This window comes from Salmo salar, chromosome 05, assembly GCF_965601325.2.
Source record: "Salmo salar chromosome 05, fSalSal1, whole genome shotgun sequence".
NCBI classification, from domain to species: domain Eukaryota; kingdom Metazoa; phylum Chordata; class Actinopteri; order Salmoniformes; family Salmonidae; genus Salmo; species Salmo salar.
The window spans coordinates 83,763,137-83,786,505 of NC_138295.1; the positions used below are offsets into that span (position 1 = coordinate 83,763,137).

The 23,369-nt window shown below is 44.6% G+C and overlaps 1 protein-coding gene across 2 annotated transcripts in view; it reads right to left on the reverse strand.

Moving 5' to 3' along the window:
* The window catches only part of LOC106573518 (maestro heat-like repeat-containing protein family member 1), a 37,102-nt gene extending 15,341 nt beyond the window's left edge, over positions 1–21,761 (reverse strand). Inside the window, exons 1-26 of one of the 2 annotated variants that reach the window (XM_082975756.1) lie at positions 21,479–21,761; positions 20,625–20,736; positions 20,295–20,440; positions 19,216–19,347; positions 18,792–18,954; positions 18,476–18,574; positions 18,207–18,358; positions 16,266–16,406; positions 15,745–15,837; positions 15,199–15,277; positions 14,144–14,257; positions 12,020–12,093; positions 11,535–11,657; positions 11,261–11,371; positions 9,273–9,417; positions 8,035–8,075; positions 7,717–7,858; positions 6,976–7,028; positions 6,374–6,481; positions 5,903–6,022; positions 5,315–5,437; positions 4,723–4,869; positions 2,927–2,953; positions 1,814–1,936; positions 1,487–1,566; positions 1,027–1,171 (exon numbers count right to left, since the gene is read on the reverse strand). In XM_082975756.1, the coding sequence (XP_082831882.1) occupies positions 1,027–1,171; positions 1,487–1,566; positions 1,814–1,936; positions 2,927–2,953; positions 4,723–4,869; positions 5,315–5,437; positions 5,903–6,022; positions 6,374–6,481; positions 6,976–7,028; positions 7,717–7,858; positions 8,035–8,075; positions 9,273–9,417; positions 11,261–11,371; positions 11,535–11,657; positions 12,020–12,093; positions 14,144–14,257; positions 15,199–15,277; positions 15,745–15,837; positions 16,266–16,406; positions 18,207–18,358; positions 18,476–18,574; positions 18,792–18,954; positions 19,216–19,347; positions 20,295–20,440; positions 20,625–20,646 (2,703 nt within the window). In that variant the 5' untranslated portion in view covers positions 20,647–20,736; positions 21,479–21,761. The remainder of the gene's footprint in view (positions 1–1,026; positions 1,172–1,486; positions 1,567–1,813; positions 1,937–2,926; positions 2,954–4,722; positions 4,870–5,314; positions 5,438–5,902; positions 6,023–6,373; positions 6,482–6,975; positions 7,029–7,716; positions 7,859–8,034; positions 8,076–9,272; positions 9,418–11,260; positions 11,372–11,534; positions 11,658–12,019; positions 12,094–14,143; positions 14,258–15,198; positions 15,278–15,744; positions 15,838–16,265; positions 16,407–18,206; positions 18,359–18,475; positions 18,575–18,791; positions 18,955–19,215; positions 19,348–20,294; positions 20,441–20,624; positions 20,737–21,478) is intronic. The other variant, XM_082975757.1, reaches the window with a different exon arrangement.
* Between the last annotated feature and the right edge of the window lie 1,608 nt (positions 21,762–23,369).

The window sequence follows — 23,369 nt, forward strand, 5'->3', positions numbered from 1 at the left end:
ACATTTCTAAAATGTTGCTCAACTGTCAGTTTGCTTGCTCTTCTCAGAACGCATCTCTCCCTTCACTCTGTGTGTAAAGGGGGAAGGAGCGAGAGCCAGCAGCCAAACAGGGACAGGGCAGATACTTTCATTTCAGGAAGTAGATTAACGCACATTACTGTTGAGCAAAAAATGTTTTTACAACCAAAACAATCTGCAGGAACATTGTGTAGCCTAATCACCAACATTTCTTGTAAGAGAAGGACAATGTCTGTTTATCATCCCAGATCGGGTTGTTGTCTGACTGTATAGGCTACCTTCTCTCTCCTCTGGCTACGGTCCGACACACACACACACACACACACACCTCTAACATCTTGAAAGTGCGGCTCGATTGTTATTTAACGTTGCCGTTTTGCCGCAGTGGCAACAATTACACAGAAGCACAATGTAAAACAGTGTAGTCATCTCCGTCACATTCTTTAAGACATTTGAAAACTGAATTTAAGACATTTTTAGACTTAAGGCCTTTAAATCAGATAAATGAATTTGAGATTTTTTTAAGGACCCGCGAACACCCTGTTTCATACTTTCACAAAATAAGTGCAGGTTTATGTTTCTGCTGAGATGACTGCATGTCTACACACACAGAGAAGGGCTGTGTATACAGTATATGTATACTTGAGGTTGTTCATGTGTGTCCTAAAGTTGAACATAACTAAAAGGTTTCTCTATAACAGGATACATAATAAATCACTTCCTGCTTTAGTCACATGGTTTGTGACTCACCCTATGCCAATCCACTGACTTTGAAATGTCCTCGATGCATTGGTTTGATTGCACTTAGGTCAACATCAATTAGATTGAATCAATAATAAACTTTTCAATATGGATTGGTTGATTTGTATGAATAATAGTTCATGTACCTACATGTACAGTAATTCTCATTTTGCGCCCCTCCAGGTTTGTGCACCTGTTGACTACAGCAACCCACTGACGGTGAAAAATCCCAACGAGGTATTGAGATGCTTCAGCTTCATCTCTCACCTCTCTCTGTTGGGGCTCCAGCACCTCCTCGTCTTTTCCCCTGTCCTTGTCCGGAGTGTTCACCGGGGGAAGGCCGTACACACCGTTCAGACACGTCCGCAGCATATCAAAGTTCTCATTCTCCGTCAGCGCCGGCTCCAGGTTACTGGGGTCAACCCGGGGTCAAGGATCAATGATGTCACTCAGTAGAGGCTAGGGTTGCAAAAACTGCCCAGGTTTTCCAGACATCCTGGTTGGAAGATTCCTGGAATCAGGAGGGAAGGAATATCCAGAATCTTCCAACCAGGATTTCTGGAAAACCTGGGAATTTGGGGAAAGTTCCCTGATTTTTGCAACCCGAGAGGAAGATGAAACACCTGGTACTGACAAGCTCCTGACAGGCTGACAGTCTATGGCTGACATCTCTGGGCTCTGTTCCAATATGCAACCCACTAGCACACCTCTGGGCATTAAAGGATACATGAGGTTGGCACACGTGGTCATCACAAGGTGGCGAACCGGAGTCCGCATGGCATCCGTGGGTTCTGCCTTGATAAAATCCTTCAATAAAAGGAAGATATTGAGATGGGTCAACACAATCAGAACCACTTGACTGTAGCAGCCCTCATATCATAAAGCCTTTCTAACAGCTGCATAAGACATAACAGCTGTCATAAACAACGTTTTACAGTTGGTGTGATCTAAATCCAGTAACATTTAATGTAACCCTCCATCATAAGGGCTACATAACACTGTCCTAACAACGACATAACAGATACATGACATAACAGGTGACATAAACACTGACCATCATGACTCCCATGAGTTCCTGCTTGCGGACAAACATGTAGCCCTGATTGCGTACGACGGTGCTGATGGCCTTGGCTATGAGCCCCACACTCTGAATCAGACTCAGCTTCATGGTCAGGTCCTGATGGGGGGGGGGGGAATACAGCGTCACACACACACACACACACACACACACACACACACACACACACATATATGCACAGAGACAGGGAGACAAACACACAGCCTCAGACTGTGTTCATGGCGATAGCAGTCCGCGGTTTAGTTTGTTCGCATCATTGTGAGCAAGACAACCAAATATTAGTTGTATAGTGCAGCCCTCAAGCATACAGACAAGTCACTTACCCTATGATTCTAAAGTTCCCTATGCCATCTATAAAACACCTACAGATAGCTGGATAGCCTAGAGCAGGACCAAGGATTTCAACCCTAGTGATTTTTAGATGTTGTTGAAAATGTCAGGGGTCCATAAAGAGATGATGTTAAACTTGATAAGAGCATGTCACCAATAGAATGGTTTCAGAACATGGCATAAGAAACAACAGCTTATGGTTGGGTAAGTCACATTCTACTGAAGATGAATTTTACTACTTTTCAGTTGGCTTAAAAATCAATGTGTAGATACAGGTCAATATGAATTAAACAATCAAAAAGTAGAGGGTGTATTTTTAAAGAATGATCATCCATGCCTTGATTTGGAGACTGTAAATGTCAGACAGAAATGTAAGCTTTGCGATCTGGAAGGGGAAAAAAGAATTTGAACATCAAATTCCACCATCTGATTTAGCATCACAACCTAAGAGCTGGTGTGTGTCTTCGATCAAAAAGGGAAGGAGGAAACCACAAGGCCCGAGAAACACCATAGTGTCATACCGTGTTAGTAGGACATGGAGGGCATTCAAAAGCACTAAACGTTCTGAACTTCTGAAACAGAGGCAAACAAATACACTGCCTCCCATCATAACTACATGTGGTGCTGATCTTTCAACTAGAGCCATTTACTTCTAAAAGTTCAGAAAGTTGAAGCAGCAGCGTTCTAGAGAGAAGAGATTGTTAGAAGAGTTTTAGTGAGAGATAGAGAGGATCCTTCATTAGGGTCCAGTCACGGTACCTTGGTCTCTATTTTAATTCCCAGAACCTGCACAACATAAAAGCAACAAGGAGTTTAATCCACAAGTGAACACTACTAGACAATAATATATCCTTTCCCCCTAAAGAGAAGAGAATATGCTCTTCCCCCTCATTAAGAAAATGTTATCACACTACAGAAGGCCCTTACCATGAAAGTGTTCCCCGTTTAGATGGTTAACCATGGTATGGGACAGTGATACATTAAATGTCTCACAGATACAGATGAACTCAACCTCTATATCCTTATTGCAGTAAAAAGGTTAGCAAATGTTCCAGTGCTAGCCAACTAGCTGTAGCCAATTAAAGGAGCCCCATGTGGAACCCAAACGACTCCATGGATATAGACTCGGCTTCTTAACATTAAACACCTTGTGTGTGTGTGTGTGTGTGTCCGTCCGTCCAATCACCCACCCTAACCACGGACATAAAATCCCATGATCCAGTTCAAGTGGACATCTGGAGGTCATAGTGTACATTGGCAGCGGCCCCTGAAGGCTGCAGTTTAACAAAGAAAACTATGGAGGCTAGTTTTCAGACAGTCATTGTGATGCTAAGCATATGGCCGGCGGCTAAAGGAGAAGAACCCCTGAGGATATAAACAAGGTTCATCTGTAGCCATGGAGAGCCAGAGAGACCTCCTGAATGCTACGAGTGAGACATTTGAAACACTACAACGTAGCGTGACTTCTCTAACTGGTTGATATAATCACACATTCCGTTCACTGTGGTTTGTGCTGTGTGGTTTTATGTACCTTTCAAATGCCTCAATTATGACCCATCGTTGGTTTTAACCATATAACCACCAGTATGTAACTGTGAGCAGTGAGCCTAACCAACTGTCTGTGTACATCCCAAATGGTACCCTATTCACTATATAGTGCACTATGTAGGGAATAGGGTACCATTTGGGATGGATCCTCTGTCTGACCAGCATGTCTTTTAACTCCATCAGACTCAGCCTTATCAGAACTTCTGCTCTGTGAGGTCACTCTACCACGCCAACCCACACATGCTCACAGAACTTGAGGTCACTCGGTACCTCGCCAACCCAAGCATGCTCACTGGGCCAACGGAGAACGGTAAAAAATAGATTTTCAGGAATAATGTGAAGCTGCAGCTATTCTGACTACGCTAGCTAACGCTGCCATTGAGGAAGGGGAAAACATTACAAGGCGATGGTAAAACACAGTGCTATGTGGTGATCAGCGACGGGTATCGCTCAGTGATTATTTCTCTCTCTGCAATGGGGGGGTAAATGGATGGTTGGAGATGGGAGTGGGGTTTAATTTGACTGGCCGCACCTCTTTATAGGACATGTGGGGGTATTTAACAGGTCGTCCCTGGCAGCCTCTGTACTCTAACAGTATGGGCAGCCAAAGGTAACAGCCTAACTAACTCTCTGTCTTTATGCTGATGAAGGCCTGGGCCTGTAGTGTCTCAGAGTAGGAGTGCTGATCTAGGATCAGGTCCCCCCCCTCTTATTCATTATGATTTAAAAGATACAACTGATCCTAGATCAGCACTCCAACTCTGAGACGCTTTGTGAATATGTGCCCTGAAGGCCAAAACGGGTCCATTGAGACTGATGACAACATCTAAAGAACTATTTAAATTTGAGAGATGCTGGCTGTCTGTTTCATCCAGGCCTTCCTGACAGAGATTCACTCTTGGATCAAAACGTTGTGGACTAGCTTTATTAAAAGGGATGTGGTGGAGTAATTAAGGGATGTGGTGGAGCAATCATGTGACTGTGTCTCTCAAGTCCTAGCTCCTTACCTTGGTGTTGAAGTGCTTACTGATGCTGCGGAGGATGTCTGAGTCGATGCGGGACAGGATCTGGTCCTCTGGGGCGTGGAGCGCTACGTAACCGTAACACAGGATCAGCGTGCTCTTCATCTTCTCTACATCCAAGTCATTCTTGTCCTGAGGAGGAGGTAGAGATGGGAGGATTATGGTGTAGATTGAGCTTAGTAGCGGACTAAAAAGCTATTTCAATGTGGAATTAATGTCAACTTTATAAAAACCTTCAAAAATATAAATTAGGCTAATTAAAATCAGTTTATCAATACCTGTAAACGTTTCCTTTAAAAATACTTTAGCAGGGCTTGATCGAGCTTGTTTGGTGAAATGGAACCAATGGAATAGTCCCCAAAGTGCAAACCGTGCCTACTGTACCTGACACTCCAGGCAGGCTCAATCAAATGCTCAAAGTAGTAGAAAGAAATCAACAAGCTCCATAAAAATCTTCAATCTGAATGTGTTAAATTGCTGACTGTACAGTGTAGATAGAACCTCCAAGGCAGGCAGGCATTGCCAAGTTTGTGTTTATCGGCTACGATGAAAATAAAAACACGAATAGCATACTAACTTTGAGCAGGCTGAATATTCCTGAGGCTTTCTTGAAGGCGTCAGATTTCCCGAAGTCGTCCAGTTTGGCCAGAGTGGCATCGAGATGACTGCTTGCACACAGCCCGATCCCCATGGCGACACCCTGGGAAACCCATTACCCCAAACACACCCTATTAGCACAGTTTAATGGACACTTCAGCCTCCTATGACCAAACAGTACATCTAGATTATCATTAACACCGGCATTACAATTTGACTACCACTCTCTATTAGGCCTAAAGACTGTAAAAACACCACAATTCCTAATCATCTGGTTAAAATACAACGGAAATGAGGGGGAAACTTAACTCCAGACACAAATTACAGCTTAGGAAGGCAGACGTGACCTCCCTTTGAAAATAAGCAAAGGCATAAGACTACTTGTCACAAGACTGTCTTAACTGGGCAATTTAGCTGCACAAAGAATCCCTGTTCTGCCCGGCGACGCTCTGCCCTGCCTTACGCAGACAATTACATCACAGGTCACGCTGAACAGATGATGATAAATAAAAGCAAATGCTATCAAGAGGATCATGGCCTGACTCAAACGGGGACTAAGAGGTTTTACCGCTCTCTCGATGGCGTCGTTGTGTCGTGCACTGATCAGTATCTCTTGGAGCTGCTTCTGGACCACCTCCTTATTGGAACACTGCTGCAGGGTCACTCCAACGCACCTGTAGAGGAAACGCTGTGGAAAGAGCCATGAAGCCAAGAAGAGAAACCTTGATAGTTCGTAGAAGATATTATTTTACTAAGATTTTACTGAAGATTGAGGTTCTACCAACCTGGAAACTTTGTAGAATATATTGTTTTAATAAGATGTTGTTAACGCTTATCAGGTTCAGAAGAGTTCCTTGAGGTACTTTTAAATAAGATCATGTTTAAAGAGACATAAATACAATGTGTTACATCTCATGGTTAGGGCTAGGAGTTTTCCCTGAACTATAAGTGAAGACCGGAGAACTCCCTGGTCAGGTCATGAAGAACTCTTGGCCCTACTCATGGTTGAAGAGAGGTTAGGATGAGGTTGTTCACTAACCTTCTCTTCCAGGGACTGGTTATAGGTGGACAGGTAACGTGTGGCCTCTATAGCCAGCTGACAGCTCCACTTGTCATCAGCTATGGCCACCAGGGACTTGGCTAGGAACTGTATATGTCCAAACAAAACCCCACCACACAGCCATGTGACCACATCATTATGCTGTATATCAAATCCCTTTGTGACTGAAACAGAAAACACTTCTTATCCAACGCTTTGTGCGTCAGACACTGCATGCATCCCAAATGGCACCGTATTCCCTATGTAGTGCAATACTGTTGACCAGAGCCCTGGTCAAAAGTAGTGTATTATAAAATGAACAAGATACCTTTTGGGACAAACCTTATTCTACATATTGACTGTTATTGACAGTGTTGTGGGGACAGACAAAGAGGATGTTAGATAAAGATCACCATAGTGACTGTTATTGACAGTGTTGTGAGGACAGACAAAGAGGATGTTAGATAAAGATCACCATAGTGACTGTTATTGACAGTGTTGTGAGGACAGACAAAGAGGATGTTAGATAAAGATCACCATAGTGACTTATTGACAGTGTTGTGGGGACAGACAAAGAGGATGTTAGATAAAGACGGGCATACCTGTAATAGACTCTCTTCCCATTTCTTGTTGTCTAGTGTTTCTGGGGTAGACTCTGTAAAGAAGAATAGACCATACTACTCAGACCTCGCTCGCCGCACTTCCTCCCAGACAAAAAAACAACTACAAAAGAGGGCAGCAGAATATTCTGTGCACGTTCCAAAACTGACCAAAGAGCTAAAATGATTTAAGATCAGTTTTAATGCCCTATGGTCTACTTCAATCCAAGCTATGTATTTTTATGATGGAAAGATGAAAATGGCCCACTGCAAAAAAATTAAATAAAAAGTTATATCTCCAAAAAAAATATAGCCCATAAAATATTGCCTTCAAAATTGTGAATCACTTATAATGTCCCTTAACTGCAGCTGTTGTGGTAGAAGCATGCGTCTTTATTGATGTCAGTTCTCAGTAGAATACATGGAGGAAGAACTATTTTAAACCACGGACATTAAAACGAGGTTCACAGCCTCCTAAGCTGTCAATACTGCAGGAGCAATAAAAGTCGCTCAGGGTTATTTCTGCTTTGGAGAGAGAGAGAGAGAGAGAGAGAGAGAGAGAGAGAGAGAGAGAGAGAGAGAGAGATATATATATATGATGAGCCCCAAATGGCACCCTATTCAGTGCACTACTTTTGACCAGGGCCCATAGGCACTACATAGGGAATAGGGTGCCATTTGACACACAGACATAGCTCGCTACAGGTTATAAGACTCTGGGGTCATTGAGTTGAGGTCCTTTACCTTCCAGGTAGCTGAGGAGAGCAGGGATCTCCTTCTCCCAGAGTGTCTCAGCGTTGGGGTGGATATTAGGACTTATAACGTTCAGTAGAGACAGAGACGGTGCACCATGGCCACGACTCCGGAACGGGAACGAACCATTCACCTGAGACACAAGCACATCCCGATTTACAGGTAAGACAAAGAAATAGCCTAGCTATTACTGGAGACATTGATCATACTTCATGGGGGTTTAAATCAAGTTCAAGTTTTATAACACCCACATAGCAAACTGAAATCTATGAGCATTCAAGTGGCATGTCATTAGGGTTTCATACTCACCAAGAGCCGCACCATCAGTATATGTGGAGAGGGAAGATTAACTGAATTAGAAAGAAGAAACAGATGAGTAAACAAGGCTGATAGACTAAGCATTATAATGAATGACTGAATGATTAAGTGGCCAGGCTCGTACTTCTCCCCACAAAGAGTTGAGCTTAATCATTGAAACAATGACCTTACAGTTCAAGACCCAGCCGACGCCAGTGCTTTATTTAGTGATAAATGTGGCTTCTCATTCAGCTAATCAGAACCAGACACTCTGGTCTGTCTGGCCTCTAAGAACCGACCAACGGCCCTTTAATGAGAATAAAATGGCTGTAGAAAATAAAGTTTCAACGAAGAAAAAAAAAAAAGAAAAAAAAAAATCCCAATCCCAAAGAAGTGCTGACGAGGAGTGGGCCCGGGCCGCGACCATCTGGTTTACATTAAAGAAGTGCTGACGAGGAGTGGGCCCGGGCCGCGACCATCTGGTTTACATTAAAGAAGTGCTGACGAGGAGTGGGCCCGGGCCGCGACCATCTGGTTTACATTAAAGAAGTGCTGACGAGGAGTGGGCCCGGGCTGCGACCATCTGGTTTACATTAAAGAAGTGCTGACGAGGAGTGGGCCCGGGCTGCGACCATCTGGTTTACATTAAAGAAGTGCTGACGAGGAGTGGGCCCGGGCTGCGACCATCTGGTTTACATTAAAGAAGTGCTGACGAGGAGTGGGCCCGGGCTGCGACCATCTGGTTTACATTAAAGAAGTGCTGACGAGGAGTGGGCCCGGGCTGCGACCATCTGGTTTACATTAAAGAAGTGCTGACGAGGAGTGGGCCCGGGCTGCGACCATCTCGTTTACATTAAAGAAGTGCTGACGAGGAGTGGGCCCGGGCTGCGACCATCTCGTTTACATTAAAGAAGTGCTGACGAGGAGTGGGCCCGGGCTGCGACCATCTGGTTTACATTAAAGAAGTGCTGACGAGGAGTGGGCCCGGGCTGCGACCATCTGGTTTACATTAAAGGGCCTGTGTGCCGAATCCCAATACGGAAACAGTGAGTGGAAAAGGGAGGGAGGAAAAGACATCTCATTGGTCAGATCCCCCTGGCTCATCGTGATGACATCATAATGGCTTGTTAATATGAATGTAATGTACTGTTTATGAATCTACTGTAACTGTCTACCAGGGAGGACAGGATAGAAAAAATACATTTCTGTTGCACACCTAGTAAATGGAGCTCCTTCTAAAAGACACCTACCTTGCTCGTTGAAGTCGATGTTGAAGTTGGGCTCCTGGGAGGCTCTCTTCTTGGTTCCCAGCAGCGTGAGGCTCTTACAGAGCGGTGTGGTGGCGTTGGAGTACTGACCTGGGGTCAGGTAGTACAGCAGCATGGGCCACAGGACCTGCAGAGAGACAGACAGAGGATCACTGTCAGGTAGTACAACATGGACCACAGCACCTGAAGACAGACAGACAGTACAGGTGGTACAGTATGGAACACAGCACCTGAAGACAGACAGACAGTCAGGTAGTACAGCATGGAACACAGCACCTGAAGACAGACAGAGACAGTCAGGTGGTACAGCATGGAACACAGCACCTGAAGACAGACAGTCATAGGTAGTACAGCACTGGAACACAGCACCTGAAGACAGACAGTCAGGCGGTACAGCATGGAACACAGCGCCTGAAGACAGACATAGACAGTCAGGTAGTACAGCATGGAACACAGCACCTGAAGACAGACAGACAGGTAATACAGCATGGAACACAGCACCTGCAGACAGACATAGGTAGTACAGCATGGAACACAGCACCTGAAGACAGACATAGACAGTCAGGTAGTACAGCATGGAACACAGCACCTGAAGACAGACAGTCAGGTAGTACAGCATGGAACACAGCACCTGAAGACAGACAGTCAGGTAGTACAGCATGGAACACAGCACCTGAAGACAGAGACAGTCAGGTAGTACAGCATGGAACACAGCACCTGAAGACAGACAGACATAGGTAGTACAGCATGGAACACAGCACCTGAAGACAGACATAGACAGTCAGGTGGTACAGCATGGAACACAGCGCCTGAAGACAGACAGTCAGGTGGTACAGCATGGAACACAGCGCCTGAAGACAGACATAGACAGTCAGGTGGTACAGCATGGAACACAGCGCCTGAAGACAGACATAGACAGTCAGGTGGTACAGCATGGAACACAGCACCTGAAGACAGACAGACAGAGAGTCAGGTAGTACAGCATGGAACACAGCACCTGAAGACAGACATAGACAGTCAGGTAGTACAGCATGGAACACAGCACCTGAAGACAGACAGACAGGTAATACAGCATGGAACACAGCACCTGCAGACAGACAGACATAGACAGTCAGGTAGTACAGCATGGAACACAGCACCTGAAGACAGACAGGTAGTACAGCATGGAACACAGCACCTGCCACAGGGAGACAGATGTACAGTAATATCACAACATTGAGTTCACCTGGTGCAATTGAACCAATAGAATAGTCACAAAAGTACAAACCCAGAGCTCTAGGCATGCTAAATCAAACCCAGAGTTCTAGGCAGCCTAAATCAAACCCAGAGCTCTAGGCAGCCTAAATCAAACCCAGAACTATAAATCAAAATATTTAATGTATGATTTGAACCCAATTCTGCAGAGATTTAATCCCATGAAGGAATGGTAAATCATTGTTCTCTTCAGTCTCTGTCAATGCCTTGTCTCATAGCTTCCAGTGGGAAGTAATACAAGAGACATGTCATCTCAGAGAGAGTGTTGATGTTGGGAACCTCAAAGGAACAAGTAACTAAGAGCAGAGTGACTGGCTGTAAAACAGACAGGGTGATGCCGTCTTTGGATGTGAGCCGGTTTTCCCTCAAGACATCTGATGATAGGAAAGTATGAACTGACTGAGCTTCTTTACACAAAACTCCATATTATAGCAATTCCACCCTCAGCCTCTTCTCATAAACGGTATTATGTTTGGTGTTAAGTGTGACTTGGCTTCGACGTATTCAAAAGCCGTTTTTACAGCAGGAACAAACATTAAAATGTAATTTGTTCACTGCCTCTATACCTGAAACGATTCCATGAACAACAAAATATGTTGTTTGTGCATAAATATGCTGATCAGATAAATAATGTTAATGTGAGAGAAGAAAACAGGTGATAGATTGCCTGCCGAGAGCGGAGAGAGAGGATTCTTATCTCCATGCAGTAGACTCACGTCAGTCAGCCGTCCCACGGTCGTAGTGAAGAGGTGAAGTGTGTTGTCACACATGCTCCGCAGCGCCTCATTGGTCACTTCCTCCGGGTCACTGGGGCGCTGGCCTGGACGCTGCAACAGACCAAACCCACAAACAGTTCTTAAGAAACACACGGACCACCATATACAAGTCAGAGAGTAGTTTTAACTGATCCACCATCTACAATGTCATGCTAATCCCTCGCCAAGGATAATGTCTTAAGACCAAAACGGATTGTAGATATGACAAACGTACATAGTAGGTGTCGGGGAGAGCACAGTGTTGGATGATAAACTTGACCAGCAGGTCTCCTCCCTCCAGCTCCAGGTAACCATGGTGAGCCATGGCACTGATCACCTGGACAACCCTCTTCTTCACCTGCAGGGGGAAACGATAGACAGAGGTCAGAGGTCAAGCAAAACACGAACAATACAACAATAAGAAAACATGTAGCGCCGGTTTCCCTGATTAAGCATGTTTGTACTAAAAGACGTGTTCAATGGAGATTATAGCCTATTGAAAGTGATTTTCAAACCAGGACCAGATTTAATCCATGTCTGGGAAATTGGCCCATAATGTGTGATATGTTTCCCAATTGAAAAGTGTTTTTTTTTTGTTTTTTTTACAGCACATGGATATGGGTCATTGAAACTGGGTTCATTTTTATTTTCTATGCCTTTCAGGAGAGAAAACTGAGCCAAATTGTAACAGTTTAATATTTACACATGGCATGAGGTTACCTTATTGCTGTGGTCAGCCAGTGGTTGTCTGATGCTGGCCAGGATGAGAAGCTTCTTCGACTCCATAATGGATGCTAGATCACAGACAGAAAGCCTTGAGTAACATCATGAGGTCATTTCATATCAAACAAGTCCTTTGTAAGTACCAGTGATGCTTTCAAATCCAGAGAACAGGTTCAAATAACACTAGAACTGCTAAAGTAGTCATTTTGACTGTTCATGAATGTATTTTATTACTCTGCCATTTAAGCCCCCCCCCCCCCCCCCCCCCCCCCCCCCCGCCGTCCTTGACCTGCCTGAAATAAGTCTGTATAAAAAGACACTGTGGTTGTTAGAATGTTAATATGACAAACAGAACTGGAGTTAGAACCAGTTTTCGGAGGGCCTATCATTATCTGAATGGTTTTCCACCATAAATTGGTGTGGATGTTTTTGATCAGATGGCACGGCTGCACTCTGAAAGGAAGCAGCCGCCGCTGGCCTGTTGCTGTGTTTTACAACATGCTTGACTTGGCTGCTGTCAACACACACGTTGTTCAAGAAAGGCATGAACACCACCATGCCCAGGAGAGACTTCATCAAGAGTCTGACATACGGGCTACCTGAGAGACATATGAGAGTCAAGGCAGCAGCAAAGATTCCCCATGAGCCTCTGTACGAGGCAAATTGCACACAGCTCCCAGGGAGGAGACGGATGCACAAAGAACAGAACCCAAGACACCTGTGTCCCCTGCAAGTGACGTGTTTGTGGGAAGTGTGTCGAGTAAGTAAAAGTGGTGAAGATGTGTCGACTGTTAGGACAAGGGATAACCGCTAAATGAAATCCAACTGGTGCCATTACGTGAAGCACATCATGTACAGTGACTTGGGAAAACATTCAGAACCCTTGACTTGTTCCACATTTTGTTACAGCCCTATCCTAAAATGTATTAAATAGTTTTCCCCCCTCATCAATCTACACACAATACCTCATAATGACAAAGCAAAAACAGGTTTAGACATTTTTGCTAATTTATCAAAATAGAAAAAAACTTAAATATTACATTTACATAAGTAATAGACCCTTCACTCAGACTTCGTTAATGCACCTTTGGCAGCGATTACAGCTTCGAGTCTTCTTGGGTATGATGCAGCAAGCTTGGCACACTTGAATTTGGGAACTTTCTCCCATTCTTCTCTGCAGATCCTCTCAAGCTCTGTCAGGTTGGATGGGGAGCATTGCTGCACATCTATATCTCCAGAAATGTTCGATCAGGCTCAAGTCCGGGCTCTGGCTGGGCCACTCAAGGACATTCAAAAACTTTTCCCTTAGCCACTCCTGCGTTGTCTTGGCTGTGTGCTTAGGGTTGTTGTCCTGTTGGAAGGTGAACCTTCGCCCCAGTCTGAGGTCCTGAGCGCTCTGGAGCAGGTTTTCATCAAGGATCTCTCTGTATTTTGCTCCATTCATCTTTGCCTCGATCTTGACTAGTCTCCCAGTCCCTGCTGCTGAAAAACACCCACACAGCATAATGCTGCCACCACCATGCTTCACCATAGGGATGGTGCCAGGTTTCCTCCAGATGTGACACTTGGCATTCAGGCCAAAGAGTTCAATTTTTCTTTCATCAGACCAGAGAATCTTGTTTCTCATGGTGTGAGAATCTTTAGGTGCCTTTTAGGAAGGAAAAGCATCCAACAAGTGCTCAGCATATGTGGGAACTCCTTTAAGACTGTTGGAAAAGCATTCCAGGTGAAGCTGGTTAAGAGAATGCGAAGACTGTGCAAAGCTGTTAAAGGCAAAGGGTGGCTACTTTGAAGAATCTAAAATGTAAAGTATATTTTAAAAAATTAACACTTTTTTGGTTACTATGTGATTCCATATGTGTTATTTCATAGTTTTGATGTCTTCACTATTATTCTACAATGTAGAAAATCGTAAAATAAAGAAAAACCCTTGAATGAGTAGGTGTGTCCAAACGTTTGACTGGTACTGTATATATTGTAGTAACGTCTATGTATACTGTAGTAGTGAGTTGTGCCTATATATTTACTGTATTAGTTTGTAGTAGTGTTTATATATACACTGCAGTAAGTGCCTCCTGTCCTGTGCAGACAGGCCCGAGCCAGACTAACTAGCAGTCTTACTGGAGGAGTTGATGAGGTGTCGGAGCACGGCCAGGGAGCCCATACGGATCCTCTCATTACTGTTCTCCAGTTTCTGAAGCACAAACATGACCAGCCGGTCTGGGAAGGTGTTGGCTGAGGAGGAAGGAAGCGTATGGCACAGAGTCAGACCACTGTTTAAAGTTTAAACACATTTACCTTTGAGTGAAGTCACACCATCTCAGATCTAAATCATGGATTCTCTCATTACAGGAGGACATGGTGTCCATCATGTAGTTTCTCTGCAGCAGCTCCGAGTTCTAGAATAACAAAGACCTTGTTCACAATGGCACCCTATTCCCTATATAGTGCACTACTTTTGACCAGGGCACTATATAGAGAGTAGGGTGCCACTTGAGACACAGAGAGTCTTGTATTGGTTGAAGAGGAAAAACAGTCTGGAACTCTGAACATGGTATATCGGCCTAGTACCATGTAGGTAACAGAACCAATTAATACTGATATTCTACATTCCATGATCATTTTATATTATACAATGTGAAGGAAATTACCCAGATCTGAATGAAATATATATATATATATATATAGGCCCAGACAGTAATATTTAGATGCAAGCACACAGAATGCTCACAGTCCAAACTGTGATGACCAGCTCCTCATAAAACCCTTCTACACGTTGCAGCCATAAGGTCTTCAATCCAAACTCCATAAGTTGGAAGAGCAGTGAAGACAGACATGTGGCATATTGCAGCAGTGTGTGTGGCAGGGGGACTGTTGCTTAAATCCCTCCCTCCCTCCCCAACAGGAAGCAAATGACTACTGGATTAAAACTTCACACTGGTCCAATGACTGGTCTAACAAAGACCAGGTCAAGGGGCCTGTTCTAGAACCTTCCAGTAGAAATTATTGGGTAGAACAGTTGTGATTGTTATGTAGAATAAAGAATCGTGTAAATTCTATTCAATGCATTTCTATCTGTAACATTTACTTAAATGACTACAACCCTGACCTCTCAATCCAATAAACCCAGAGAACAAAACACACACGCACGGATTATTGAAGAACAGAAAACCAACCTAGAATGCTGAAGCATCTCAATACCTCGTTGTGATTTTTCACCGTCAGTGGGTTGCTGTAGTCAACAGGTGCACAAACCTGGAGGGGCGCAAAATGAGATTTACTGTACATGTAGGTACATGAACTATTATTCATACAAATCAACCAATCCATATTGAAAAGTTTATTATTGATTCAATCTAATTGATGTTGACCTAAGTGCAATCAAACCAATGCATCATGGACATTTCAAAGTCGCATAGGGTGAGTCACAAACCATGTGAGAACAGGAAGTGATTTATTATGTATCCTGTTCTAGAGAAACCTTATAGTCAGTCTCTAGTATTACTAGCTATGCTAAATACAGAAAAACATCCTATTGACATTGCGCAAACAGCCCAGGCGGAGTGACAAGAAGCTTTGTGTGTTCAAGGAAGTACTTTCAAATCAAATGTTATTAGTTACATCAACAGTTTACAGCATGTGTAAAAGGTGCAGTGAAATGCTTGCATGCTAGCTCCCTCAACATTGCATTGTGCCATCAGGGGACTGTCACTTTGTCGTACCTGCTGGTTTAGAGTAGTGAGCAGGCTGTCGATCTGAGTCTCCAGAACTCTGCTGCCCATGTTCACAGAAGCATCCAGAACTTGACACAGGCTCTGCAGGGGAGGTGAAAACAACATGAGCTGATTAGTGAGCAGAGCACAATGTTGGGAAACTGACTAGACTAAAATACTGATACAAGACTGATGAATGACTGGGAGAGTATGACTCCATTAAAGAAGAAATGCAAGTCCCAATCAACATAAATAGCATAGGGCCAGACTGCACAGTATCCTGGTCTGAATCAGTATGTGCTTCAGTCAACTCCACAGCTAACTACCATGGTTATGCCAAGACAACCAGACGTCTTGGCGTGAGAACATGACAAGCATACCTCCCAGGGGGGCCCTACCTCCCAGGGGGGCCCTACCTGTTTGACAGGACACTGGAAGGTCAGAAGAGTTAGCTAAACTCTGGGTGCCTCACATACAGCACTTTATTCCCTGTATAGAACACCAGCAGCGGTCATTAGAGGCCGACCTACCTTACTGATGACGTAATGCTCCGTGTTCTTCTTGTACAAGGAGAGGATTGTGGGAATGAGTTTGGGAAGCTGCTCCTCCAGTTTATCATGGGCCATCAGGTGACTCATGGATCCCACTGCTTCTGCCACTGTCAGTCGTAGCTACAGCCCCAGCCAGGGGGAGAGAGAGAGAAACACCACAGTTAGTCGTAGCTACAGCCCCAGCGAGAGAGAGAGAGAGAAACACCACAGTTAGTCGTAGCTACAGCCCCAGCGAGAGAGAGAGCGAGAGCGAGAGCGAGAGCGAGAGCGAGACACCACAGTTAGTCGTAGCTACAGCCCCAGCCAGGGAGAGAGAGAGAGAGAGCGAGACACCACAGTTAGTCGTAGCTACAGCCCCAGACAGGGAGAGAGAGAGAGAGAGAGAGCGAGACACCACAGTTAGTCGTAGCTACAGCCCCAGCCAGGGAGAGAGAGAGAAACACCACAGTTAGTCGTAGCTACAGCCCCAGCCAGAGAGAGAGAGAGAGAAACACCACAGTTAGTCGTAGCTACAGCCCCAGCCAGAGAGAGAGAGAGAGAGAAACACCACAGTTAGTCGTAGCTACAGCCCCAGCCAGAGAGAGAGAGAGAGAGAAACACCACAGTTAGTCGTAGCTACAGCCCCAGCCAGGGAGAGAGAGAGAAACACCACAGTTAGTCGTAGCTACAGCCCCAGCCAGGGAGAGAGAGAGAAACACCACAGTTAGTCGTAGCTACAGCCCCAGCCAGGGAGAGAGAGAAACACCACAGTTAGTCGTAGCTACAGCCCCAGCCAGGGAGAGAGAGAAACACCACAGTTAGTCGTAGCTACAGCCCCAGCCAGGGAGAGAGAGAAACACCACAGTTAGTCGTAGCTACAGCCCCAGCCAGGGAGAGAGAGAAACACCACAGTTAGTCGTAGCTACAGCCCCAGCCAGGGAGAGAGAGAGAGAGAGAGAGAGAGAAACACCACAGTTAGTCGTAGCTACAGCCCCAGCCAGAGAGAGAGAGAAAGAGAGAGAAACACCACAGTTAGTCGTAGCTACAGCCCCAGCCAGAGAGAGAGAGAAACACCACACTAGGACTGCGTCCCAAATGGCAACCTATTCTCTACAGTGTACTATTTTTGATCAGATACAGCAGAATCAGGTTTGACCAGAACCCTATGAACCCTAAGGGTCCTGGTCAGAAGTAGTGCACTCTATAGGGCAGGGGTGTCAAACTTTCCACGGAGGGCCTAGTGTTTTTGGTTTTTCCTCTCAAGACCTAGACAGCCAGGTAAGGAGTTGTTTACTAATTAGTGACCTTAAATCATCAATTAAGTACAAGGGAGGAGCGAAAACCAGCAGACACTCAGCCCTCCATGGAATTAGTTTGACACGTGATTTAAGGAATACAATGCCATTTGGGACACAGACAATCACTGGAAAAAGATTCAATCAACCGAGTCCACATCTAACTGAAGCAGAAATCTGTTTACCAATGCAGAGACGGGGAGTCATCTTACTTTTGGCATTCTCAAAAATAAAGAGAGCAGCAGTTATGCTGCAGTTGCTCTGTGGCTAATCATTTCATAACCAAAATGGAGGAATACAGAGTTTATGACCAGATTACAGATAAGGGAATATTTGTTTTCCCACAAGCCTAGACCAACCTGTACTGTGATTATGTCCTCTACTCAGAAACCACAAGAAAACCTTTCTGCATAACATTGCTGAGTATTAACCAGGCAAATATGTCCAGGAAACTCTCCTAAAATGTCTTTATTCATCTAATATCAGTCATTGACCTGACTGTGGACCTCTCTCCTCCCTTCCCTATAAATACCAGCACACCGCCGAAGGGGTTGCGTTCATCAAGACATCCCTACAACAGAGGGACCGTTGAGACAGAAATGTAATTAGGAGAAATTGGTTTCCTGCTCCTCTTAATGTAATGTACCTTGGATTCCCTGCTCTGGAGCCAGCTGCAGTAGAGGATATCGTAGGCCGCGTAGATGTCGCTGGAGAACGTGTCCTTTCTCACCGTCGGGTCGGGAGCTTTGTCCAGGTTGGCTAGGTACTCCAGGATACTCTCACTGAAGTGGGACAGAGCTGGGAGAAGGAAGGAAGGTCTACAAACTGGGTCTGGTAATGCATATTTAACCATGTACAATAATAATAATAAAATATAATGCTGCAGTATGTTGGATATAGTGCATCTAGTCCTACCAGAGGAGAACACCCACTTCATGTTGTCCTGCTTGGCCATGCCAAGCATAGGGAGCATGGTGCCCAAGATGGCATTGAGAAACGGCACCATACCATAAACTGTCAACAAAAGATTAGACGTTAGACTCTACCTCTATTACAATGCCAAGAGATATCTAAACAATTTGAAAACACTGAGGAGTCTTTGTAAAAAGAAACAAATGCTTCTCAGAAGCTAGGTGACAGGACATAAAGGATACATGTTAGCAGCCTAAGTATTTAGACTTTTAGGCAGCTCTATACAGTGCGCTTGCCATTGTGTCTGGTGTTTGCCTACCATTGGATTCAGAGAGGCTTGCTAATGTTTGGACCACAAAAAAATGAGGCAGGATCCCTGGCTGGAACTTGCTGAGGATTTCCTCCATGATGTCATTGATGTACTTGTTTCCCACAGCAACCAGAATATTGCTGGCTGCCTGTTGCCAATCAGGTACAACATCCTGTAAAAACATGAAAACTGAGCTGTTGAATCAAACCCTAGGCCATAGTTTCTGTATTACATGAAAACAAACAGATACTATTCATGTGTTCTGATTGATGCAATGGCCTCAATGTTAGAACAAAGTAGAACCACTGATAAATCAAGTACATTCTCAGAAGAATAACTAGATTACATGCAGTATTAGGCTAAAAGCATCGAAATTGAATGACCAACTGTATTTCAGATGAGACCAAATAACAATCATCAGAAACAATCTAACCTTTGATCGGGTCATTTCATCGGAGGCCAAAGAAATTATGCTTTTGATTTTCGGGTAACTGATATCGTCTATCTTGGTCTTCACAATCAGCTCAATCGTCTGCAGTATGACAACTCTGTGCCCAATGACAAGCTGCAGGAAAATACATTTACATTGTAATTCACTTCAAAACACAGGCCTTACGTCTACATGGATTAATGTCAACACAGTGGCATGTATGAAAAGTCTCTCCCAAACAGTATTTTTCACCATCTCTTTTGTATTCATGTCATTGGAGCAGCACATGCAGAGTCCCAGTCAACAGAGAAGTGATGATAAGGTCTCCAGCTTCTGGAAGGATGTGTGTTATTTCTTCATGTTAGAACATATCACATCCTAATGCAATCTTTTATTATTTATTATTGTTGTTGCACTGTCAAGAAGGAACCTGCAAGTAAGCATTTCATTGGACGATGTATACCATGCGTATCCCATGCAAATGACTAATAAAACTCAAAACCTTCTCTCTCCAGCATTGTGAGAAAATCTGCAGCACAGAGCAGCATTGGTGCTGTCTGAAATTACCCTTGCATCAGAGGGCTATGGTCACACATAGTACAGTAGCCGCCTTCTCATATCCAAGAACCCTTTCACTGTCACACTTCCACTTCCCATGTTCTGAGAGTGAAAGTTACATCAAGGACGGTGACAGGACAGATAAATGGCTGAAATTAAGAGAACGACACCTCTAAAACAGAACTAGAAATCTATGCTGTTATTCAAGTACAATGGAAACATATGACTGCTACAGTAGGTTTTAAACATCAGGCTTGTATTACAATTTTCTTGGGTCTTGGTAGTAAGAAGATTATATTAATTTAACATGGAGCAATGTTTACGTAGGCCAGCATTGAGCACCACCTACCTCAACACAAATACAGACACAGATAGACTACAAACATGGGCCACATACACTGTCCCACATCAAGTTCAGCATGAATTGCTAATGAGACTGGGGACTTTCTATTATAGTGTTCCAGTCTCTGCTCCACACAGTAGCTAATCAACAGTAAGTGGCAGTAGTAGTGGTGGTGTCTGACCTTGGGGTGCTTGACCAGGTAGTCCTGGCACATGGACAGGACCTTGTTAGGCTGCTGCTTCCCCAGGGTCAGTATGGACTTCCTGACCTGCTCCCTGACCACTGGGTCCTTGTCATTGGCTGAATCCAGCAGGGCCAGGGTCACCTCTGACGGGGAGAGAAGACAGCAGGGTTGACATGGAGGAGTGAGAGAATACAGAATAGACATGGAGGAGTGAAACACAAATGAGAGACCTGGGGTCTATTCGTACCACCAAACAGCATGCAAGGGAAAGCCAATATCAAAAGAGGTAATGGCATAAGGACACGATTATGAATTGAGGTCACTCACGCTCCACATCTGACTCCTCCATAGTGCCTGTCTGAAGGCTGGGACTGGAGATATTTAGGATTTCATTTGGTGGTCAGAGAGGGTTAAAACGTGTTCATCTGGTCTCATCACACTGCAAAGAGAGAAAACATGCATGTTTGACATGTCAAAGAATGTAGTCTATGGTAATAGTCAGACGAATGGAGAGAACACCAACACAATGTGATTGTTATTCATGTGCTTAAAACAGTGCAATCTCCATTATATTCTCACTGGCGATGATGTGCAGTAACATCATGACTAGCTCAGTTGCATCACTTTATGTGGCAACTTTAAGACTAGCGCAAATAGCCACATGACATGTCCTATGCTGGATACAAACAGAGTTGCAACAGACCGTTACAGTGCATGACAAAGTAAATCAACTGTTAACTAGCTGTCAAATCATAACGAGCCTGAACCTGAAAACAGTCAGAGAAGTGCAGCACTTCCTTGTCAGACCAAGACTTGTTTTTCTTGGTTGGGATATTACTGTAGCTAAGTTAGCTATTCCACATGTTCTGCGCTGCTAAGTGGTTAATAGTATAGTTGTTGTCAATATGCTATAATTTCATTTGAATAAATGAAGTGTCATCGACCTACATTGTCTATTGCTACAGGTGACAACAAGCTAGCTCTGTTTCGGACTGAGACAGAAGGGCAAGCTCTGTAACAGAGCTAGCTAGCGGTCACCTGTAGCAATAGACAATGTGGGTCGATGACATTTCACGGATTCAATTCTAGTATATTGACAACATCCATACTGTTAACCTTATACCAGCGGCGAACATGTGGAATGATGAGCGTCGTTAAATTCAGCAAAGTAGGCTCCCCACCTTTCGAACAGCCCGTCTGACAGGCTAGCTTGATGTTAACTAGCTAGCAAGCTAGCTAACGTTACACACAAATGCAAGGATGAATCTCCTCACGCGCAGTAATCCAGTGAAGATGCGATGTATATTGTCCGATACTTGGCTGACAAACTGTCTTTCACTGTGGTATTGTATTTTTCCTCAATATAAAGAGAGAGACTTGTTAGCATGCAGTAGCTAGATTAGCTGTATGCCAGTGCAACGCATAGCACGCAGGTAAACACCCCTAATCATGTGCTTCGAGTCAGTGTGGGCGTGACTTTGACAGGAGTTCAGTTGATTCAATGATTTTGATGCATGTGATAGATCACTGACTGGATATCACGAGGTACGTGAGATATCACTTTTCTGGAACTTTTGCAACTTTATAGCCATAGGAAAGTAATGTGTTTTTGTGTCATGCATCATGACTTGAAATACTCTGACAATGTGGACTGGATACATCACAATATCTATGTTTTTATATTGAATTTCTATTTTCTCTCCAACAATTACAGCAATATTAGCCATATTACTGCGAGCATGCGCTGACCAACCAGCAAGTGTCTTCACTGACGTTTTCAACCTCTCCATGTCCGAGTCTGTAATACCAACATGTTTTAAGCAGACCACCATAGTGCCTGTGCCCAAGAACACTAAGGTAACCTGCCTAAATGACTACCGACCCGTAGCTCTCACGTCTGTAGCCATGAAGTGCTTTGAAAGACACAATCATCCCAGAAACCCAAGACCCACTCCAATTTGCATACCGCCCCAACAGATCCACAGATGATGCCTATTGCACTCCACACTGCCCTTTCCCACCTGGACAAAAGGAACACCTATGTGAGAATGCTGTACATTGACTAGAGCTCAGCGTTCAACACCATAGTGCCCTCAAAGCTCATCAATAAGCTAAGGACCCTGAGACTAAACACCTCCCTCTGCAACTGGATCCTGGACTTCCTGACGGGCCTCCCCCATGTGGTAATGGTAGGTACAACACATCCGCCATGCTGATCCTCAGCACAGGGGCCCCTCAGGGGTGTGTTCTCAGCCCCCTCCTGTACTCCCTGTTCACTCATGACTGCACGGCCAGGCATGACTCCAACACCATTATTAAATTTGCCGATGATACAACAGTCGTAGGCCTGATCACCGACAACAACGAGACAGCCTATAGGGAGGAGGTCAGAGACCTGGCCGTGTGGTGCAGGACAACAACCTCTCCCTCAACGTGATCAAGACAAAGGAGATGATTTTGGACTACAGGAAAAAGAGGACCGAGCTCGCCCCCATTCTCTTCGACGGGGCTGCAGTGGAACAGGTTGAGAGCTTCAAGTTTCTTGGTGTCCACATCACCATTTACATTTACATTTACGTCATTTAGCAGACGCTCTTATCCAGAGCGACTTACAAATTGGTGTATTCACCTTATGATATCCAGTGGAACAACACCAACAAACTAACATGGTCCAAGCACACCATGACAGTCGTGAAGCGGGCACAACAAAACCTATTCCCCCTCAGGAGACTGAAAAGATTTGGCATGGGTCCTCAGATCCTCAAAAGCTTCTACAGCTGCACCATCGAGAGCATCCTGACTGGTTGCATCACTGCCTGGTATGGCAACTGCTCGTCCTCTGATCGCAAGTCACTACAGAGGGTAGTGCGAACGGCCCAGTACACCACTGGGGCCAAGCTTCCTGCCATCCAGGACCTCTATATCAGGCGGTGTCAGAGGAAGGCCCTAAAAATTGTCAAAGACTCCAGCCACCCTAGTCATAGACTGTTCTCTCTGCTACCACACGGCAAGCTGTACCAGAGCGCCAAGTCTAGGTCCAAGAGGATTCTAAACAGCTTATACCCCCAAGCC